The sequence below is a fragment of the Antrostomus carolinensis genome, unplaced genomic scaffold (assembly GCF_000700745.2).
Source record: "Antrostomus carolinensis isolate BGI_N321 unplaced genomic scaffold, ASM70074v2 scaffold23546, whole genome shotgun sequence".
NCBI classification, from domain to species: Eukaryota; Metazoa; Chordata; class Aves; order Caprimulgiformes; family Caprimulgidae; genus Antrostomus; species Antrostomus carolinensis.
The window spans coordinates 14915-34201 of NW_010322845.1; the positions used below are offsets into that span (position 1 = coordinate 14915).

The following is a 19287-nucleotide window of genomic DNA, read 5'->3' on the forward strand; positions in this document are numbered from 1 at the left end:
CAACCTGGTCTAGTGGAAGGTGTCCCTGCTGCTGGCAGGGGGGTTGGAACTGGATGAGCTTTAAGGTCCCTTGCAACCCAAACCACTCTATGGTTCTATGTGTAGATATGAAAATAAAGTAAATACCAGGTTTTCAATAAGTGCAGACAAATCTAACTTACTTCTAGGAAGCAGTAGCCTCTTTAACATGGAAAAGATGAAATTATTTTTTGTACTCTTTTGTTCTGAAAAATTCTTGAGGCTGAAAAGTCGTTTGCCTACCGAGTTATTCATAATTTACATCAGGTATACAAACCAGCTGGGTTTAGAAAGGGTGAGGGGTGCAAGCAGCGACCAGGAACAGTAAGTAGACTTACCATATGGTACCAGTCTCCTCATCTTCTTCCCTTTCTGCTTTATTATGGTCTCACAGTTTCCCTAAGACATTTTTACTCTTTGCTTCAATTCCTTTTGCCTTGCAGCAGATTTTGTGTTCCTTAATCTTTGCACAAGAGTTTTGCCTGCCTTCTTTACGTAACTCTAGTTTGCTAATTTCTCAGATTTTATCTTTATTATTTTACTGTAACCTTTTAAACTCCCCTCAGAGCACTGGGCAGCTGGCAGTAAATCAGATCTCTCTTTTGAAGAGAAACATTTAAAGCACTTTCATATGGATGTGTGTTGACTTTCGTTTTAAGAATCACATGGATTCTTTCTTAGCTATACAAAATAAGCAGTCAGAAAAAACTCAAGCCAAACAGAGACTTTCCAACCTTGACAATGCACTTCTGTGCTTCCAGGGACAGTATTGTTAGTCCTGGCACCTAAGCTCTGGCAGCTGCGTGGTTCAGGAAGCTGCTATGGGGAAGTAGTCTCTCACCTCTCTTTTGGCACTTGCATCAACTCGTTTTTGTTATCATCTGATGGCTGCTTTATAGCCCGTGTGAATGGATTAGGAAGTTTGATGCCTATTTTCTGTGTGCAGATCATTAAGTTGCGCAGGGTACCAGCTCAAGGGGCCCTTACTGGGCAAACTGGTCTGCAGTCTGGGCGAGGAAGTACGAAGAAGCTTCCTGCTCATCATGGGTCAGCAGGGAGGCCTGGGGAAGCCAGGACAGGCACCGTGCTCACCATTCTTGTTCTGTAGATGGAGAACTTTGTTCTCTACCTCTGTTGATTCAGTGCTTCTCTCTTTATTGAATTCATACCCATAATTAAACACTCCAATCGTAGCTAAGCACATGAAAGATGCATGTGCACGCTCTACAAAATAATTGCACGTGTAGAACAGCTAGTTGCATGTATACTTAGCTGCCTGCTTTGGAAGGAAGGTGCTTGCTTTGTGCATGCAAATGAGTGTTTTGAATAGTTAGATGCCTGAATTAGAAAAGAATCCACTCATTAAAGTGCAGTTATTCACTGACAGCTAACTCTGTAACTTAGCAGCATGGAGCTCCACGTTTGTTATCTGTTCATGACTCTTGGATCCAGTTTCTTGGTTTACAAGATAAACTGAATACTTTTTCTAACTGCCAGCCCTCTCTGCTCCACCTAGATCTAAGATTCCTGAGCAGGACCAGCCAATTTCACTTACACAATATTTTCTTTAAAAATAAAAAGGAAAAATGAAATCATTAATATCATGTTATGCTTAACTTTTTAAAAATCAAAGTTGCTTCTGCACAGGATTCTTTCTGGTTTTCCCCTTGTGAAGGGCACAGCATGAAACAAAGTCAATCAAAGCAGTCTTAAAAATTCTTCTTAGGTACAAATGAAAGCTTGCTAAAGTTTAGTCTGCAGTCAGTTAAATCATTGAGAACACAAAATCCAATATTGAATTCCTAATGTGCTTTAAATAATGCAGTGTGCAATTAAGTCAAGATGGTTCCAAATTGGATCTTCCAGTCCAAACTCCTGTTGTATTTGGAAGGAATAAATAAATAAATAAAAATTTAATACAACTCATAAACCAAGTTGCTGATCTATTAAGGTTTGACTTTTGCTGATACTAAGGTTGCTTTACATTTGTTCAGTCCTGCAAAAGAAATAACTTACGTTTATTTTCACTGTAAGGATCCTTTACAGAATCAGTGTTGTTAGTGTCATAATCAGCCCCATAAACATTTGCAGAAGCAGAATTGTAGTTTGAATACATTCTCATCTAGATGCAATAGTCAAATTGGCATGTGTTTTATCTGCTTAATTTGCATGTGCAGACACCCATTTGTCAGAGTTGTATTTACAAGAGTTTCTTAACTCTGCGGTGACCACGTTCTCCTTCATGAGCCACCAACAGATGTGCAGGAGTTCCGTGAAGAGTCAGAAGCCAGACTTCCTCCCCTGCTCCTTGCTTCCCTCTGCTTTACCAGGAACTTGTGCTATTTTTTGGAGAATTAAGTTTTTCAGTATCTTCTTCCATCAAAGCTTTTGCCACAGAGAAGCTGCATAAGAAATGTCTACAAGCGAGTTTCTCTGTTATGATTTGATCCCAACTCTGGGAAGGTTTTTCTCTTCAACAGTGTGCACATACTTGAATAACAGGTTATTCCTTTGCATGTCTTTATTTTTAATTGACACTTAGATGATTGAGGGTTTACATTTTAAATACCACATACAAAGAGGCAAAGCCTGGTTTTTCCCCTGAAGGGTAAAAGGGATTGGTAACTATAAAGAACTTTTTAAGAAGTATTAACAATTGGGACTCGGTTCCACTTTTATTTTTACTAGGAGAACTGGAAGCTGTAACACTGCAACATCACCCACAGATACATGAAAGTCAGGAAAACAAGATATAAGTGCCAAAGCCTGTAAAGTGTTTGGTGGCTGGAGGGGGGAGTGATGTTTTTGATGCTCAATATTTGTACAGCTGCCTGCTTAGCAGTGCGAATGTGCGGCGAGCATGACACCGCTCAAAGAGAAGAGCACTAACGTATTTGTAACGCTGACATTTAATGCTCCTGTATTTCTAACCGCTCCTTTCACAGGAATGTAGAATCCTGAAGAATTTTTCCTCCTTGAGGGCCATCATTTCAGCACTGCAGTCCAACTCCATCTATCGGCTAAAGAAGATCTGGGCGTGTGTTCCAAAGTAAGCTTCTCCCTCTGCTCCCATGGCTAGCCCCAAACAAAGGCAAAAAGCTCAGTGCTCTTTCTTTTCATCTTGTTCTTCTCAGTCTTCCTATTCTGCTCCTTCATGGACATCTGCTCTCTTAGAAGAACCTCTCATTCCTGTGTGGCTCAGACCTCTTTTTTGGGTCTGACTGCTGTGAGCTCCTCTTTCATATTGAGAGGACAACCTGCCCTCAGGGATGATGGGTCTCTTCTGTCCTTTATAGCATACTGGAACTTCCACAACCTACTTTGAAAAACTATGGGACTAGCTACTCATCCAGCTCGTGCACACCACTCAGCAAAAGGGCACCGTGATACTTGCTTGGTGTTTTCTCTCCTATGAAGTTGGAGGAGGTCCAGGTTGTTACAAACCCTCACTAATCCTCTCCTGGTCCTGATGTTTCCTTAAAACATATCTCCAAACTACAAAATCCAAATCTGTGTTGAAGACAATATTTCATACAGGGGAATACCTTTGTGTGCAGTTGGTGTTTTTACTGCATGCCAAATAGACACCAGAAATCTCTGTGTAAGAGAGATGGTGTTCTGCTCGTTCTGTTTGGGAATAATAGATTTCTTTCCTTTGATAAACAAAGAAAAATGTCACTCTGCCACCAGTATACTTCTTCATTTCCCCTGGAGTGAGGTGGGTCCTTCCTTCCGCTGCCCCATGTTCCTGTTCCTGATCAAGATATTGCCATCTTGTGTGTGTAGCGATGGGTAATAGAAAGGGACTTGTACATTTAAATGCTTCTAGCTTTCCAGAGTGCACGGAAGAAGGGAAAAATGAAGTACTTAGGATACCTCCAACAGCTATTTTTCTGTTCCTTGGTATCTATTTACCCATTTTCTTACAACAATCTGATACCCTGCAGTGTGATTGAAAACCCTGCTCAGAGTCTGTGTACCTACAGCATTTCTTTGTGATGCTGACTTGACTGAGAGCACCAGAAGATCCCAGGAAGGTTCCTAGTAGATGTGCAGCATCTCACTGGATGCATATTGGTGGTGTTACCTTTTATATGCCCAACTGTTAACGATTCATGAGAAAAAGTAGTAATCTGATGTGATTTAGAGTGCTTACTGATAACCTAAATGATTTAATCTTTTCCTTTACAGGGACATGACGCTGATGTTCGAAGAGCTCTCTGATATCTTCTCAGACCATGACAATTATTTGACAAGTAGGGAGCTGCTAATGAAGGTGAGAATTAGCTTGATTTGCAAGACTTGTGATATTAATCAAAGCTGAGGTTAGCCCTTTTTCTAACCAGCTGCCAAAGCTCATCTCTCCCTGAACTGTATGCAGTGCTTCAGGGAAGAGAGGTCTGTAAAACCCCTGCTTTTCTGCTGGGATGAGAGGCGATTTCCTTGTTCCTAAAAGAACCTGCACTAGCATTTGGCTGTTGAGCTTGGCTACCCCCATGCAGCAGGTTGCAGCAGCACAGATTCTGATCCCCAGACAGCAGGTCAGGACCCCTTGGAGCCCCTCAAGTTGAATGTCACGCTGCTGTGGTTAGGTAACTGGTAATGCTCCCTTGGGCACGGTGATGTCTAGCTCAAGACATGTCTAGCTGTGTGCACCGTGTTGTATCTGTGATAGTGTTGGAGCCAACATCAGAGGTGCTGCACGGTGTGATTTTACTGAGTTGAGTTAAAAATTAGCACTTTGGCTTTATATTGCTCTGTACAGAGAGATGAACCCTGCGAGCAGACCTAGAAAGGTTCAAGTTTGCACTGGTGAGTGCAGAGCAGCTCCAAACAAGATTCTCAACTGGGTTGCACCATTGTAGTGCTTTTGATTTCACTGGAACAATGCCACTTAGCTTCAGCTGAGGAATTAAACCAAGATATTTATCCGACTATCCCGTACCTTTCTTGGAACTAGAAAACAGGGCTGGGAATTCTGAAGGAGCAGGCTTCCTGCTCTGTGTGTGGCCAGATGGACAACAAAGCAGGCTCTGTCTGGAACAGTTTGACTTGTGCACTCTCCTGGGCAAGCCCCAGAAAGCTCAGGAACTTGAAAGGAGTGAGGAGGAATGGCAGGGAAAGGTTAGATTCTGTAGAAACTGTGGAATGTTTGTGTCAGTTTTTTCTGTTTACAGAAAAAGTTTCTATAAACTGGCTAACCAGTTTACTTGTTGGCAGTTCTATCCAGTCTCTCTGGCATCTGTACATCACTCCCTTGCCCTGGTATCTGAAACACTGTGTTTTGCTCAGGAATGATGGGTGAGCACATTTAAACCTGTCAGTCTGTTTTGTTTATCATCCATTTATCAACACCTGTAGCTAAATTTTAAAGCAGGCGAGACAATAATAAGTACAGAAGGAATATCTGTGTTCAGAACAGCTTATTTAACTAAATATTAAAAAGACAAAACAACTCAATCTGAGCCCAGACCTTCTGGCTCCCAACAAATCACTCTCCCCAGCTGTCATAAGTAGATTTGCAAAACACTTGGAAAGCAGTGAGAGGAGAAAAATTCCACAGAATAGCTCGGATCTCTCTCCTACTTCTCATCTTGGACTGTTTTGTACCGATTGGAGGATTAATGTCTACTGAATCCTTAAAGCCTTTGTTTTCTTTCACTATAAATAGTCTCTCTAGGGAAGCTGTGTTTGACCTTGCCCATCCATCCTGCAAATTTAAGTGTGGATCAGACAGAATGCCATATGAAACAGGTTGGCCGGCATGGAGAGGGAGCACTGTGTGCTCTCCTCCCCAAACAAGGCTCTGCTGCAGGCTGCAGTTGTAGCTTCTGTGCCTGCTCACCAGCTGTTCTTAGAGAATATTGAGTTTACCTTTCAGTATCTTGAAGACATTGAGACAACACTCCTTTTTCATTTGTTCCTGGTTTTTTGAGCTTGAGGAAGGAAATACAGAGTTTGAGTGATCTATCCATTAACTGTGACTGAGAGAAGTAAACTTTGTAATGAGAGGATCTTTACAAATGCAGCTGTTGTTCTGTGCCCCCTAAAAAAAACCCCATTGATAATGATTCATGCCCCATCTATCTGACCACTGAAAAAAACCCCAGTAACTCTCAGCATCCTGTATGGATCCAGGGAAGCAAAGGCTACAGATCTATTGTGAAATAGCTCATCCATTCATAGGAAAGCTTGAATTGTGGAGATGAAAACCTACTACATCCATTTCCTGCGTGGTTTTGGATTAGCCAGTAAGCCACAGAGAATTGCTGGATCTCTGCGTTGCAGGAAGAAAAACAACAAAGCATTACCATAAGAAAAACAACAAAGCATCTCTACATAAACTGGAGATGTTTACTCGTAGCAGTCCTGATTAGGAAATGAAACAGAAATCCTGAGGTCAGGCATGTCAGGAGAGAGTTCAGAGAAGCATCTGGACACCTGAAGTATATCTAAGTTTCTCTGATTTAAACTCCCAGGAGATATTCAACAGCCCTTAGCTTTCACCAGAGTAGAGCTAGTTTGCAGAAACGTTCCCTTATGGTCACCTTGTGGGATTTTGTCCAAAATTCCCAATCAGTGTATGAGTCCCAGAAAATGAGCACATATACGTATACATGCACCTGCACAGCAGATATTTTTGCTGGGCTAACTTGCCTGGTTAAATGTATCTGCAGTTATTTTACACAAACATAGTTGGCAGTTTACCACTTAGCTCCTCCATTAATTGCTTTTTAATTCCTTTTTAACTCACAGGAGGGAACATCTAAATTTGCCAATTTGGACAGCAACGTGAAAGAAAATCAGAAAAAGACACAGAGGAGACTACAACTTCAAAAAGATATGGTGTGTTTGGGGGCTTTTTCTTACTCTTTTTGAACTGGTAACATGATTAACCCTAATTGGTGAATTATATAAGCAGCAAAATCTAGACAGTTATTTAACAAAGCGAGTGTGAGGTAGGTAATGCTCTTGCACGTGCCCTCTGTCAAGCAAAACAATCACATCAATGCTATTGATCAGCTGAAAGAGAGTGAACCGAAAGGTTTAGACTGAATATGCAGTCAGAGTGTTTATCCCTGTAAATGTATCTATATTTATATATAGATATATATACACACGATCACACACATGCATGCATCCGTACATATAAACAATTACACAATGGGATTCGTGCTAACCCCAGCTCAAGCTGTACAGCCTGTGCTGAGCTGCCAAGCTGTAACAGCTCTGGTTTTGAGTGCAACCCAGCTCTCCTTTTCCTCCAGTCATGCTTGTCTGTGTACTGGATCTGCAAAGCATCACATAGCCAGTGTGTTCCCTGAGCTGATGCTGAGAATGCTCAAACATTTCAGGCTCTGGTGAACGTATGCAGGGGCCACGTTATGTTCCCTGGCACCAGTCTTCCCCTGTCCCCTGCAAGGGCTAACTGGGTGTATGGGCTTGCTGATCCTGTCCCCACCTGCATTTCCTTCACATCCCAACCAGCTGGTCAGGATGGATGCTGAGCCAAGGGTTTGGCCTTCATTTGGAGTCTTCTAGAAATTTATTAAACCTGTCATATAAAAGGGTAATAAAAAAGGGTAAAAAAGTGATTGATGAATATAAACATGTGTTCATCATGTTCAATTGTCTTGTTTCTGTCCTACAAGAAAGAATTCTTGAGAATAATTGTTTCCTATAAGAAAGAAATAACTACTCTTGTTACCCTTTTGAGAGAAACACAGGGAAAGCCACACAATTTTCATGTAGTCAAATACATAATGTAAATACTGGAATTCTTGTGATAAAGAAAACTATCTCTGGCCAGAGCAGAACTCTCATTTACTTTTAAAAAAGCTATGAAGGTTCTGACATACCAGCTTGAAAATGGCACAGACTTCTACAGAGATCGTTTTGTAAAATGTGTCTGGTTTCCAGTCTGCTGGTGAAAATGGTTTTTGTCTCAAAAGTTGGCAAAGATTTAAAAGGACAAGGGGAGAGAAAACTGGAATGGCGAGGCAAAAGTGCTGAATATGATTTTTTTGTTTGACTGGAAAAAATACGGATCCTTTTGGGTGGTAGAAACAAAGCATTTCCTTCACAAGTGTAGAAACAGCCTGAACTCTACAACTGCTAGCAGTCTAGAAAGTTTAAACTGTGAATAATTACTATTAAAATGCAGTGAATGGCTGGGGAAGATGGTCACTTTTTGGAAGAAAAAACCCTGTGACTTCATTTGACTTGACTGTCACATGGTACAATGCCATCATTAAGTAAAAATCCACTAGTATGAAGCAGAGAGAGAGAAACTGCTTCCACAGCCTAGCCAGGACCATTCCCCAGCTCTTCCTCTTGTAGCAGGGAGCCGAGGGACCCTGTCCCTGCTGCTCGATCCTTCTTTCACAAGCAGGGTTTGCTGGTGACCAGCTGTGAGAACTCAGGCTGTGGTGGCAATACTGGAGTACAAAACCAGCTGGCAATGTTTATGAGAGCATCCTGCTGTCATTAGAATTTGATTTAAATTCTGTATCAGATACTAAGGATGACCTAATAAAAGAAAACAGCATTTATAAGACCACTGTTTTGTTAAACAGACTACTTTTATTTCATTTTTTTCTTATACAGGAGTATTCTAGCGTTCTAATTATTACCATTTCTCAGTCAATTAATCCTTCATTGTTCTGATCGTTTGCAGGGAGTAATGCAAGGCACCGTGCCTTATCTTGGTACCTTCCTCACTGATCTCATCATGCTTGACACAGCCCTTCAGGACTCTATTGAGGTAATTTGGGGCAATTTTTTTAATCCTAAGTATCCTCCTTGCCTTCCCGGCACTGAGTGTATCTGTTCCTGTATCTTCTACTAGGTTCTTGTGCAGTTCTTAAAAATAAAAGAATCTGCTTTCAAAATATGCAGTTTTATTAGCAACGAGAATCTTGTGTGAATTTGAGTGCAGTTATCTCAAGGGACAAGCTTAGCACTGTATTTTGTCTGGTTTTATTAGGTTAGAAAATGTGCGGAAAGTTTCATTTTTCTGAAAACAACATTGTAGGTGTAAAGAATTGTGTGAATTCCTAGGTTGCCCAAGGAAGTTGTGGATGCCCCCTCCCTGGAAGTGTTCAAGGCCAGGCTGGATGAGGCTTTGAGCAACCTGGTCTAGTGGAAGGTGTCCCTGCTGATGGCAGGGGGGTTGGAACTGGATGAGCTTTAAGGTCCCTTCCAACCCAAACCAGTCTGTGATTCTATGAATAATTGGTAAAATACACAGAATCACAAATTCAGCTCTTCAGACCCATCACTGAAGTGCTTCAGTATTGACTCAGGCACGTCTGAGCCCTAAAGTGATTAAAGATTTGCTTTTATTAATTTCTCTTTAGCTGAACAAGCAGAGGGAACCAATCTAGCATAGGAAGGGGAAAAGCAGAGTCTGGTCCTTTAACAGAGACTGAGGATGGGGCCAATTTTCAAAGGTGTTTGTTTCAAAGGTCTTCAAGCACCTTTGAAAATCAGCCCCAGTAAAGCAGACACTGGAGGAGCACACACTGCAGGTGCTCAGCCTTCACTGTGCTGGTGCTGATATTCATATTCATATTCATATTTATATTTATATTTATGATAAGAAGGGGCAAACATGCTTCTCCCTGGGCTGGTGATGGTCACTGCTTTGTTTGGTGGTGGTTTGTTTTACAAAACTGCACTAAACCAGGCCTGTGTAACGTTGCTATATATCCATTTTATTTTTGGCAATTTCCCTTCTGCCTGTGCTATGTGTTCAGTTGGTGTCTGTGAAACTCCCAGGGAACAGCCCTGAACTCCCAGCACCGGCACGAGCAGAGTTTGTGTCTCACAAGCGAAACCCCGCTAGCGTTCTTCAGAGCTGATCTCAGCCCAACTTTCATAAGGGTTCTTGTGCTGGGCTTTTCTTCCTGGGCAGATTGCCATTTAGGCCATAAGGACAGATATCCTTTGGAGATTTGGATAGATGAGTGCTGTGGTTTTTACCAGACCTGGAACAGGTATTTTTAGAAGGTCCTTGCTCAGGGCAGGTCTGTGCTTTACATTAGCCTTGCCACTTCATCCTGTTTGTGATTAAATTCAACTGAGCATGTGCTCTTCTACTCTGATCCCTTCTCTTTCCTTCTAACAGGGTGGCCTGATAAATTTTGAGAAAAGGCGAAGGGTAAGTTGAATGTTCTGTGATTTTTAGTTTAGTGATGCCCTCTTTTAGAGCATTCTCTTGGCAAGGCCTGTTGTCTTTGCTCAGGCATATACACCAGCTGCTAATTTTAAGGCAAATTATTTGTATGTAGGGGAAGAACAGATCCCTGAAAGGCTGGAAGCCTCTGCCAAACTGTGAGGGGTGATGCAGGAAGAGACCCTGCTTTTTAGATGTGTGCAATGAGGGAGAGGAGCTGCAGGTCACTTACTTCCATGGGATTTACATCTGGGACGTGTGGTGTTCATGGGAATACATGTGGATATCCTTTGTGTTGAGAGTGAATCAGTCCTGGTGGCATGAGACCTTTGCTTTCCAAAAGATACAGTTTGTAAACATCTTCCTTCTGCTGCAGTAAACTGTTTGTAGGTAAAAAGCTGCAGAGAGCAAACTAGGTACATAGGACTGAGAAATAAATGGCATCAGTCTTTCCTGTCCTTGTAGGTCAGAGATAAGTAACCCTGTGTAGGAGTAAAAGTACTGGGGTTACATCTGTCTGAATGAAGCCGTGCCAAATCCCTGTTCTGGGGTCTGAAAGCAGACGGGGATTTGGCTGTGATGGAGCCATTTCCTTCCCTTAACTGCTCCCAGCTCTACAAACCACTTCTTGGACTTACTGTACGTGTAACTGCACGGCTCAGGATACCAATAATGAGATCCACGAGCTTCTCTGTGGTCATCAGTCCAGCTTCACACAAACCAGTGGCAAAGCTGCCCTCTGAACCATGCCAAGTCCTCAGCACCACTCCTGCCTCCTGATTCTATGATCTGCTCTCACACAAGGGGGTTTTAAGAATTATTTTGGCAAAGTGTGTATGCAAGTGGCGTTACAGAGCAGCAGCGCGTTCTAGTCACACCAAGGGTAGATTTTTACGTTCCTCTGGGGTAAGCGTTGAGTGCTCAACCTGCAAAGCCGGGGAGGATCAGGCTCTGCTTTCATGGCAGGCACCCCTAATTATTACCCTGACTTGCTGCCTGAGAACCACCTATGTACCCAGCACAATTCTCTTGGAGCTGGTCTGGCCAGCGCTGGGTGAGCAGGCAGGGCAAGCTGGAGAACCTGTGACCTTTGCTACTCTCATTCCTAGAGGAACAACCAGCATTGCTGCTGTTTGGTGGCATTACACTTCAGTTAGTACTTGGAAAAAGCTCTGGGGTGAAGTGTAATTCCTGGTGTTTGTCTTCTGATTTGTGTGTGTCTGATAAAATGTTCACATCTCAGTGCACATTAGGGATGTTGGGGAAAAAAAAAAATCAAAAGAGACTTCATTGTTTGAAAAATTGCTTCTTGAAATAGTCAGTTACTCAACTGAAACGGAACTTCAGGTCAAACTAAATTTGTCCTGGATCTGTTGTTGCATGTGTTTAGTATATGACTGAGTCTGTTTGGTTTATCATATTTTCTAATTAGAATTCCTGTTTGATTATTTATTTTCTTAGGAATTTGAAGTAATTGCCCAAATTAAGCTCTTACAGTCCTCATGTAACAGCTATTGCATGACACCAGATGAAAAATTCATCCAGTGGTTCAAGAGACAGCAGCATTTAACTGAGGAGGAGAGGTAGGTTCTCAGTCCAACTGGCAAAGCGGCCTTTTCTCACCCCACAGCCACCTTGCAGTGGGTTATGTCAGCTTCTAGCAATCCTCTTACACACACTGCTGCTCGAGGAGAGTGGAAATACATCTGCCTTCTGCAAAACAGCTCTAGAAAACATGGGGAACTCAGCAGAGTTGAGTTTTGAGATTGGAAATCAGGCTTCTGACTTTGAAATAGGATATTTTGCTGTGTCTGGGCTGTCTGTACGCCCAGACACACACTCAGAAGTTGATCCTGAGGGACATCAAGATGCCGTCACTGACTGTTGGGCTGGTGGATGCGGGCAACAGGTAGCCAAGGCAACGCAGAGCTCACTGTGTGCTCACCAGATAAATGTCTCCCTGGCATTTGGGGTGGGTTTTGCAGCCCTGCTGAGTTCCGTGTTACTGCACATGCTGCCAGACCAACACAAGATAATTAATTACAGCATTTTAAGGTCTCCACTAGGTGTTTGATACCACTCTGCTGCACTAAGAGTGTAAGCACAGATACGTACTGCATTGTGCTGAGTTGTAGTAAAAAAAAAAATCTCAGCTTCTCCAAGATTCACATATTAAGTATTTTCCTGATTTCTCTTTAAATAAAATGATGAATTTCATAGAAAAAAGCGCTAGTTTTTAAAACCATTATAAAGAAGTGAAATATCCCCTTCACCATGGTAAAATGTAGACAGAGCTGTGTTCCTCTTTGTCGGGTTGCAACCTCTGTGAAGTGGGAATCACTGAAGTTTTCTCAAATTTCTTGAATATTGCTACTTAGAGATATTTAGCTAATGGTATTGTCTGTAAAAAATTAACTCGGTGGCCTCTGTTCTGCAGTTACAACCTTTCACGTCAGGTTGAAGCAGCTGCTGACGCTAGCGCCACATCACCAAAATCTCGGAAAAGCGTGGTGAAGAGATTCAGCCTGTGAGTACCAGGGGGCCAGGGGTGTTTGGTGTGGCAATGTGAACCTGAATCAATCAAACAAGCACTACTCATTTCACCAGCTCAAAAACCTGGCAGGGGATTCAGACCACTGCATTAATTTAAGGAGATTCAGAGCACTGCATCACTTTAAGGAGACACCATCAGCTAGAAATGCATACTGCTGTCTGAAGCTGTCTCTTGTTATAAGTAATCATGAAGGTTATTAATGATGAAAGAGATTAGAAACAAACAAGCCTTCCTAAGGTGTCAGAAAAAGGAACAATTTTAATGCTGGATTATAAATTCAGTATCTATTGTGCAATAACTTCCCTGAATGCAGGAGCAAAACAGAGTAAATGAGGATAAAGTCTGGTCTATTATTAAGTCTAATTTACTATTCACATGCAAAAAAATTCCTTGCAGGATTTTAGTATAAAAAGTAAGGTTAGCAAAAAGGCATTTGAAAATAGAAACAATCTGCCTAACTGCCTTCAAGTTAAAGGAGGAAAAAAATAATGGGGATGTGGTCTGATTTAATCTAATACCACAAAGATTCAAACAGGAGGTGGGTGGAGAACAGGGGCACACAGCTAAGCACACGCAGGAAACAATACGCCAGCAGGAAAGCAGGAATTTGGGGGAAGCTGCAGGGAATGAAAGCAGAGATCAAGGACTGAAGTAAAAATATCTTAAAGGCGAGAAATTTGAATGTGATGCAAGAGGAGATAGGAAGGGGCTCCCACATACCAGTGGCATGATGAAGATGAGGGAGGAAATGCTGAATTTCACAGCACTATCAGCTCTGAACTCTCCTTTCCTGCATGGTTCTTGGACCCACTTTCCTCAGAACAGCCAGCAGCCATTCACACCAGTGCTGCTGCAGCTCAGGGGCTGCAGGGAGAAGAGATTTTTTCCATCTAGAGTTTTGATATGCAAAAAAAAAATGCAAGCAGCTGTTTGGAAAGTGTGAGGATTAGTCCATCCGAGTCAGTGGAGATACGTTATGAGAACGTGAGCTTTGAAGATGCCAGTGCCTGAACTGGTGGCCTCCCATTAGTGTCTCCAGTGCCTGAACTGGTGGCCTCCCATTAGTGTCTCCAGTGCCTGAACTGGTGGCCTCCCATTTGTGTCTCCAGTGCCTGAACTGGTGGCCTCCCATTTGTGCCTCCCTTGGCACATGCCTAAGCTGGGTGTAAGAACTGTTGCCGCGGAGCAGAGGTTTTATTCTCCCCTTTCTGCCCGCGTTCCCGTGCTGCACTATGGTAATTTACCGTGTCGAGTTTGTTTGCACTGTGTGGTCTTTGTCTAAAGAATTGTTTCATCTGCAATCTGAATATATTTTGTAAATTAATGCTGTAGAAAAGACTGGCACAATTCATCCTGGAAACAGTGAGTGACACCTCTCTAAATTGTTTTCAATCATAAACTGCATGTTAATGATTTCACCTGCTTCTCTACCTTATATATTATACAAATTTGTTTCCTTTGCCACTCCTTTAAATTTACTTGACCTGCATTTAGAAATGAGTCTCGGAGAGGGAGAGCCTATAATTTGCACTTTCTTGTGATCTCCTCATTGTGTACATCTCCGTTGAGAGTCTTAAGAGGGAAACTGGTATCTGTGGCCCCTTTCTTGAGTGAAAGAATTTGCAGTGGGGATGAACGTGCCTTTTGAAGGTCTTTGCCCGGCGCATGGCCACGTGTTAACCTTCCACACAGGGTTTCACTTCCTCGTGGTGGCTGAGTAGGTCTTGAGCTGCCTTGTGTCAGAGGGAGCAGGGTGGGACAGCAGCGTGCAGGAGCACCAGCTGCCATGCCTCCAACATGCCCCTTGTCCCTTCATTTGTAAACCCATCTGGTTTACAATCCATCATTTCTCCAGTCAGAGTCGGAAAATTTAGCAGACTGAGGAGGAGCCTTGTTTGCGATACCGCGGCACTAGCCCTGATGTTGGCCTTGCAGCTGCTGGGTACTCCAGGTCAGGAAGGTTTTGTGTTAGTGTGTAACAAACCCTCCTGACAAACTATATAAACAACACGGAGGAAATTAAAACAATAGGCCACTCCAGCTACGAAAACAAAACAATACGTCAGATTTTTGAACCAAGTGGGAGCTCTGCTCAGCCCAGCTCTGTTCTGCTTTTACTTACTGGCTTTTACGCTTTCTTCTCTTTACTAGAATGTTTCTGGGCTCTGAGGTGATCGTCCATAGCACACCCATCAAAGAGCAACCCAAATCTCCTCCAACTGGGAGCTCTGGTGAAAGCACAGACTCGGCCAGTGTTTCCTCGTGCGAGTTTAATCACTCTGAATGTGAAGAAGTCGCCATCTCTCCTGTTGGCACTCCTGATGATTCTCACAAAAAGGTACGGTCTGGGCCTTGTTGCCATCACAAACAGCCTGTGAGCAACTGCTGATGCTGCAGACAGGTCCTAGATGTGAGCCAAAGCCTGTTGGGCTTGACTAGAGCATTGTTTTTAGTGGAAAGGGGAGACTCTAGAAAGAAATGTGTAAAAATGGAAGCAATCCAGTCAGGATCCCTTCTGTGTTGCTGAGATACAAGGCAGACTGAAGTTCTCCTTCCATGAAAGCAGACTTTCTTGCGGTGCCTGGCAGTGGTTTTGGTTTAGGTGAGGCCCTGGAGAAGCATGAGGTTAATTTTTCATTTTTCTTTCAGTCCCTCATGCTTTTTGTGAGGGCTGGGGCTGTGGCATTTCTACCTTTGAGCCTGTGGGAAGTGGGGTGTGGAGCCTGAGCACCATGCTTGCTCATGGCACACGGCAGCGTGACGTTAACAGTGACACGGACAAGAGGATTTATCAACCCCCACAAACAAAACCAAATGAAACAGGAGATGGGATCAGCTAAAGAAGAGTAAGATCAACAGCTAGTCATTTCCTCCTCAAATATCTCAGGTTGGATGAGTTACTCTGCTGGTAGCAGCCCACTGCCGTGTCCTTTGTGCTCTATCAGCTGTAGCTGGAATAGGAAGTTTGACTTTAGCAGCTGTGTGCTCACCAAGGAAAGCCCAGCTGCACTAAAGCTGTGCCTGCGCTCTGGGAAAAGTGTTTTGTGGGTGGGCAAGCAGGAGTGCATTAGTGCCAGCCTGGTCCTGGGGAACGCAGAGCAGCTGCAGGTGACCAAGTGATAGGTAAGGTCACCAGCCCTGCGGGTTCCACCTCTGTGAGCTGCCAAGATGGAAACTCCCCGCCTTGGCTTGGTTTAATTCCACAGGGGAAGTTGGTGGGTGGTGCTGCTGCACCTCCTCCTGCACAGCAGCTCACTCTGAGCACACAGGGACACGGAACCAGCGTGCCAGGAAACCCCCGGTTCTGCAGAGAAGACAAAGCCCTACACCTGGCACACAGAGTATGTGAGAGGAACTGTACGGGCAGGAAACCATCAGAAGGGCTCTGCCAGGGGATCCACAGGGACATCTTTCCTGCAGACTCTTCCCTTTTGAACTGAATGGTGTTAGCTTTTTAGGGATGTTTCACTGAAAAGTGTCATTCCCGTTCAGGCAATGGAAGGGGTTGCCCAGGGCAGTGGTGGAGTCCCCATCCCTGGAGGGATTGAAGAGTCGTGTAGACATAGTGCTGAGGGACATGGGTTAGTTGGGGACTTAGTGTTGGGTTCATGATTGGACTCGATGATCTTAAAGGGCTTTTCCAATCGAGGCAATTCTGGGATTCTGTGATATTGGGGTTTAGCTTATGGATATTTTAAATTAAATTGTACTAAATGTTCTTAAACCAAATGAAGCACGACTGGCTTCAGACAGAACACGACCCAGACACTGGCTTCCATAGAACTCAATCATTTAAACTGCTCAGCTGGAGCAGTTGTTACAGTGGGTTTGATAAGCAATCCGGAGAGGGAACATGCTGTCAGCAGTTTGTGAGTGAGGCAGGTGAAGAGGAAGAGAAAACCCTGAGCAGCAGGGGAAGAAAGGGGGCAGTTTCCATCGAGGAAAGAGCATTTTTGCATCAAGGAAAGAATATTCAAGGAGAAACGGCAGACAGGGAGGGGTGTGTGTGTATTTTAATTCGTGTAGAGACTCCAACCTGGAGCAGGAGCAGCGGTGCCTGTGGTGCCCTCTGCTCCTTCTCAGTCTGTCCCAGTCCCTGGCTGGTTGCCCACAACCAGATTCTGTGAGTTGAATTTGCTGCCACCTCCTGGCTTCCTCTTTCTGAGAGATCAGAGCAAGCAGCGCCCAGTGTCTGGCACTGAATTGGAAATAAGTTTCCATTAAAATAGTGAAATGAATCAAGTGAAGCTCACTTTTTCTGGAGGTCAGGACCTGCTGGGCAGGGTGCAGCTGATGGAGGTTTTGTAAGTGCCTGCTGCTTTCTCAAGATCTTCCTCCAGAATGACACACACAACAGCCAGTTTATGATGGTGTTTTTCTTTCTTTCTTTGTGTTTTGTAGCTCTTGGAATCTTCCTCCCCCGAATCTTCCTTCCCCGAATCTTCCTTCCCCGAATCTTCCTTCCCCGAATCTTCCTTCCCCGAATCTTCCTTCCCCGAATCTTCCTTCCCCGAATCTTCCTTCCCCGAATCTTCCTTCCCCGAATCTTCCTTCCCCGAATCTTCCTTCCCCGAATCTTCCTTCCCCGAATCTTCCTTCCCCGAATCTTCCTTCCCCGAATCTTCCTTCCCCGAATCTTCCTTCCCCGAATCTTCCTTCCCCGAATCTTCCTTCCCCGAATCTTCCTTCCCCGAATCTTCCTTCCCCGAATCTTCCTTCCCCGAATCTTCCTTCCCCGAATCTTCCTTCCCCGAATCTTCCTAATCTTCCCCCCCCGAATCTCCCTCCCCCGAATCTTCCTCCCCCGAATCTTCCTCCGCCGAATCTTCCTTCCCCGAATCTCCTTCCCCCGAATCTCCTTCCCCGGAATCTCCTTCCCCGGAATCTCCCTCCTTTTCCATGGACGTATCTTCCTCGGGGGTGTCATCTTTCATCTCGACCCCTTCCTTGCTCTTCTCAACCGACAAGTCTCCAGTCTCCGCGACAGCCGTTACCTCACCAGCGGAGCCTCCCGTTTACAACCAGCAGAACAGAGATATGTGCATCATCCGCACCAGTGTCGAAGACGACAACGGCAACGTGTACAAGAGCATCCTGGTGAGCGCTGTGGGACAGCAAAGTGCTCTTATCCTTGGTGATGTTTTCATCTGGGGTGACTTAACCAAATGGTGTTTTTAGTTTTGAAAATACCTGATCACTGAGACAACTAATGAACCCTGCCTTGAAAGGGGAAATGGCAAACGTTACAATCGGGAATACGTGGAGGGTGGGATGAACGTGAGGTTTGGAAACGGCACCTTTGTGGAAGTTTCTGGTCTAGAAATTCAAGTTGGTATATTATCAGAAAGTTCAAGGTGGAGAGTTCTGATCGAGGGCAGGTTGTGTTGCTCCTGCCCTTCTGCGAGCGCTGGCTGCTTTTGTTCTAGCTCAGAATTCCTCTGTGTGTTTTGCCATGAGGTGCCACGTGCCAAGTTTTGCCTGGAGCAGCTTTCCCCAGGAGGAGCTGGTTTCTGGAAACAGGGACATGAGGAAGCTGACAAGCCCTTTCATTACACAGCTTCTCTCTGCGGCACAGGTTGCCAGACCAGCAGCCACCAGCGTTCAGGTGTTTCCCTTGATGCTGGTATCACGGAGGGGTCCTGGCCAAGGGAGCGCAGGGCCTGGGCTGGACCACAGGCGATGTCACTTGCCTGCGTGTGATCTCTGCAGAGACCTGATGGAGCAAACGCTCTGGGTCCCTCAGAGGTGGGGAAACAAACACAGGGGGGTTAGTTCTTAGCACGTTCAGCTCTACCTTAGGATTTCAATGGTCTGACCTCCCCAAGGTGCCAAGAGCCGTTCCCTGAGGGCCTGACAAATTCAGCCACTGGCGAGCCAAACCTTCCTAGTGACTGTGTAAGGCTCTGGCGGGAGCCCTGTGTCTGCTCCGGATGCACAGCACTTCCACAGCAGACACTAAACCAAGTTACAAGGCCAAAAAATCTTTGCAGGACGTCAAAGGAAGTATTTGGCACAGGTGACTGCAGATTAATTGATGTCTGCAAAGAACAGATGGGGCAGCTATTTATGTGGACTTTGATGGCTGATGAGAACAACGTCTCATCTCTCCAAGTGTTTGCTCAGGAGAGCAGACAGTGATTTACTGCTGTCTCTTCTAGTAGAGAATCTGTTGTTTTGAACTAAAAAAACCCCACCAAATGTCACAAATACCACAGTTTAGTATCTCGCAGTGCCTACTACTTCCTTAGTGACCCATCCTCTTTTTGCAGTTCTCTGAAATCTTTTCCAAGACCAAGCGGTCTGCGGATAGATAGGCCTTTGCTAATTAAATCATTCTACAGCGTGAATAAGCAGAATCTCTCATTGCAACTCTTCTCTTTCCAGCTAACCAGCCAAGACAAAACTCCTGCTGTCATCCAGAGAGCTATGCTGAAGCACAACCTGGAATCTGACACAGTTGACGATTATGAGCTTGTACAGGTCATCTCTGAGCAGAAAGGTAGGGAAGCAGAACTCTGCCACTGCTTGAAAAGTTCTG

General features: G+C 44.3%; 1 protein-coding gene across 1 annotated transcript in view; it reads left to right on the forward strand.

The window, feature by feature from the left end:
* RGL1 (ral guanine nucleotide dissociation stimulator like 1) overlaps nucleotides 1-19248 on the forward strand; it is a gene marked incomplete at both ends in the record, with an annotated part of 24910 nt that extends 5662 nt beyond the window's left edge. The window contains 10 exon segments of the mRNA XM_029085562.1: nucleotides 2964-3067; nucleotides 4210-4294; nucleotides 6775-6864; nucleotides 8696-8782; nucleotides 10148-10180; nucleotides 11657-11778; nucleotides 12633-12722; nucleotides 14901-15089; nucleotides 17474-17846; nucleotides 19134-19248. Of these exon segments, the coding sequence (XP_028941395.1) occupies nucleotides 2964-3067; nucleotides 4210-4294; nucleotides 6775-6864; nucleotides 8696-8782; nucleotides 10148-10180; nucleotides 11657-11778; nucleotides 12633-12722; nucleotides 14901-15089; nucleotides 17474-17846; nucleotides 19134-19248 (1288 nt within the window).
* Between the last annotated feature and the right edge of the window lie 39 nt (nucleotides 19249-19287).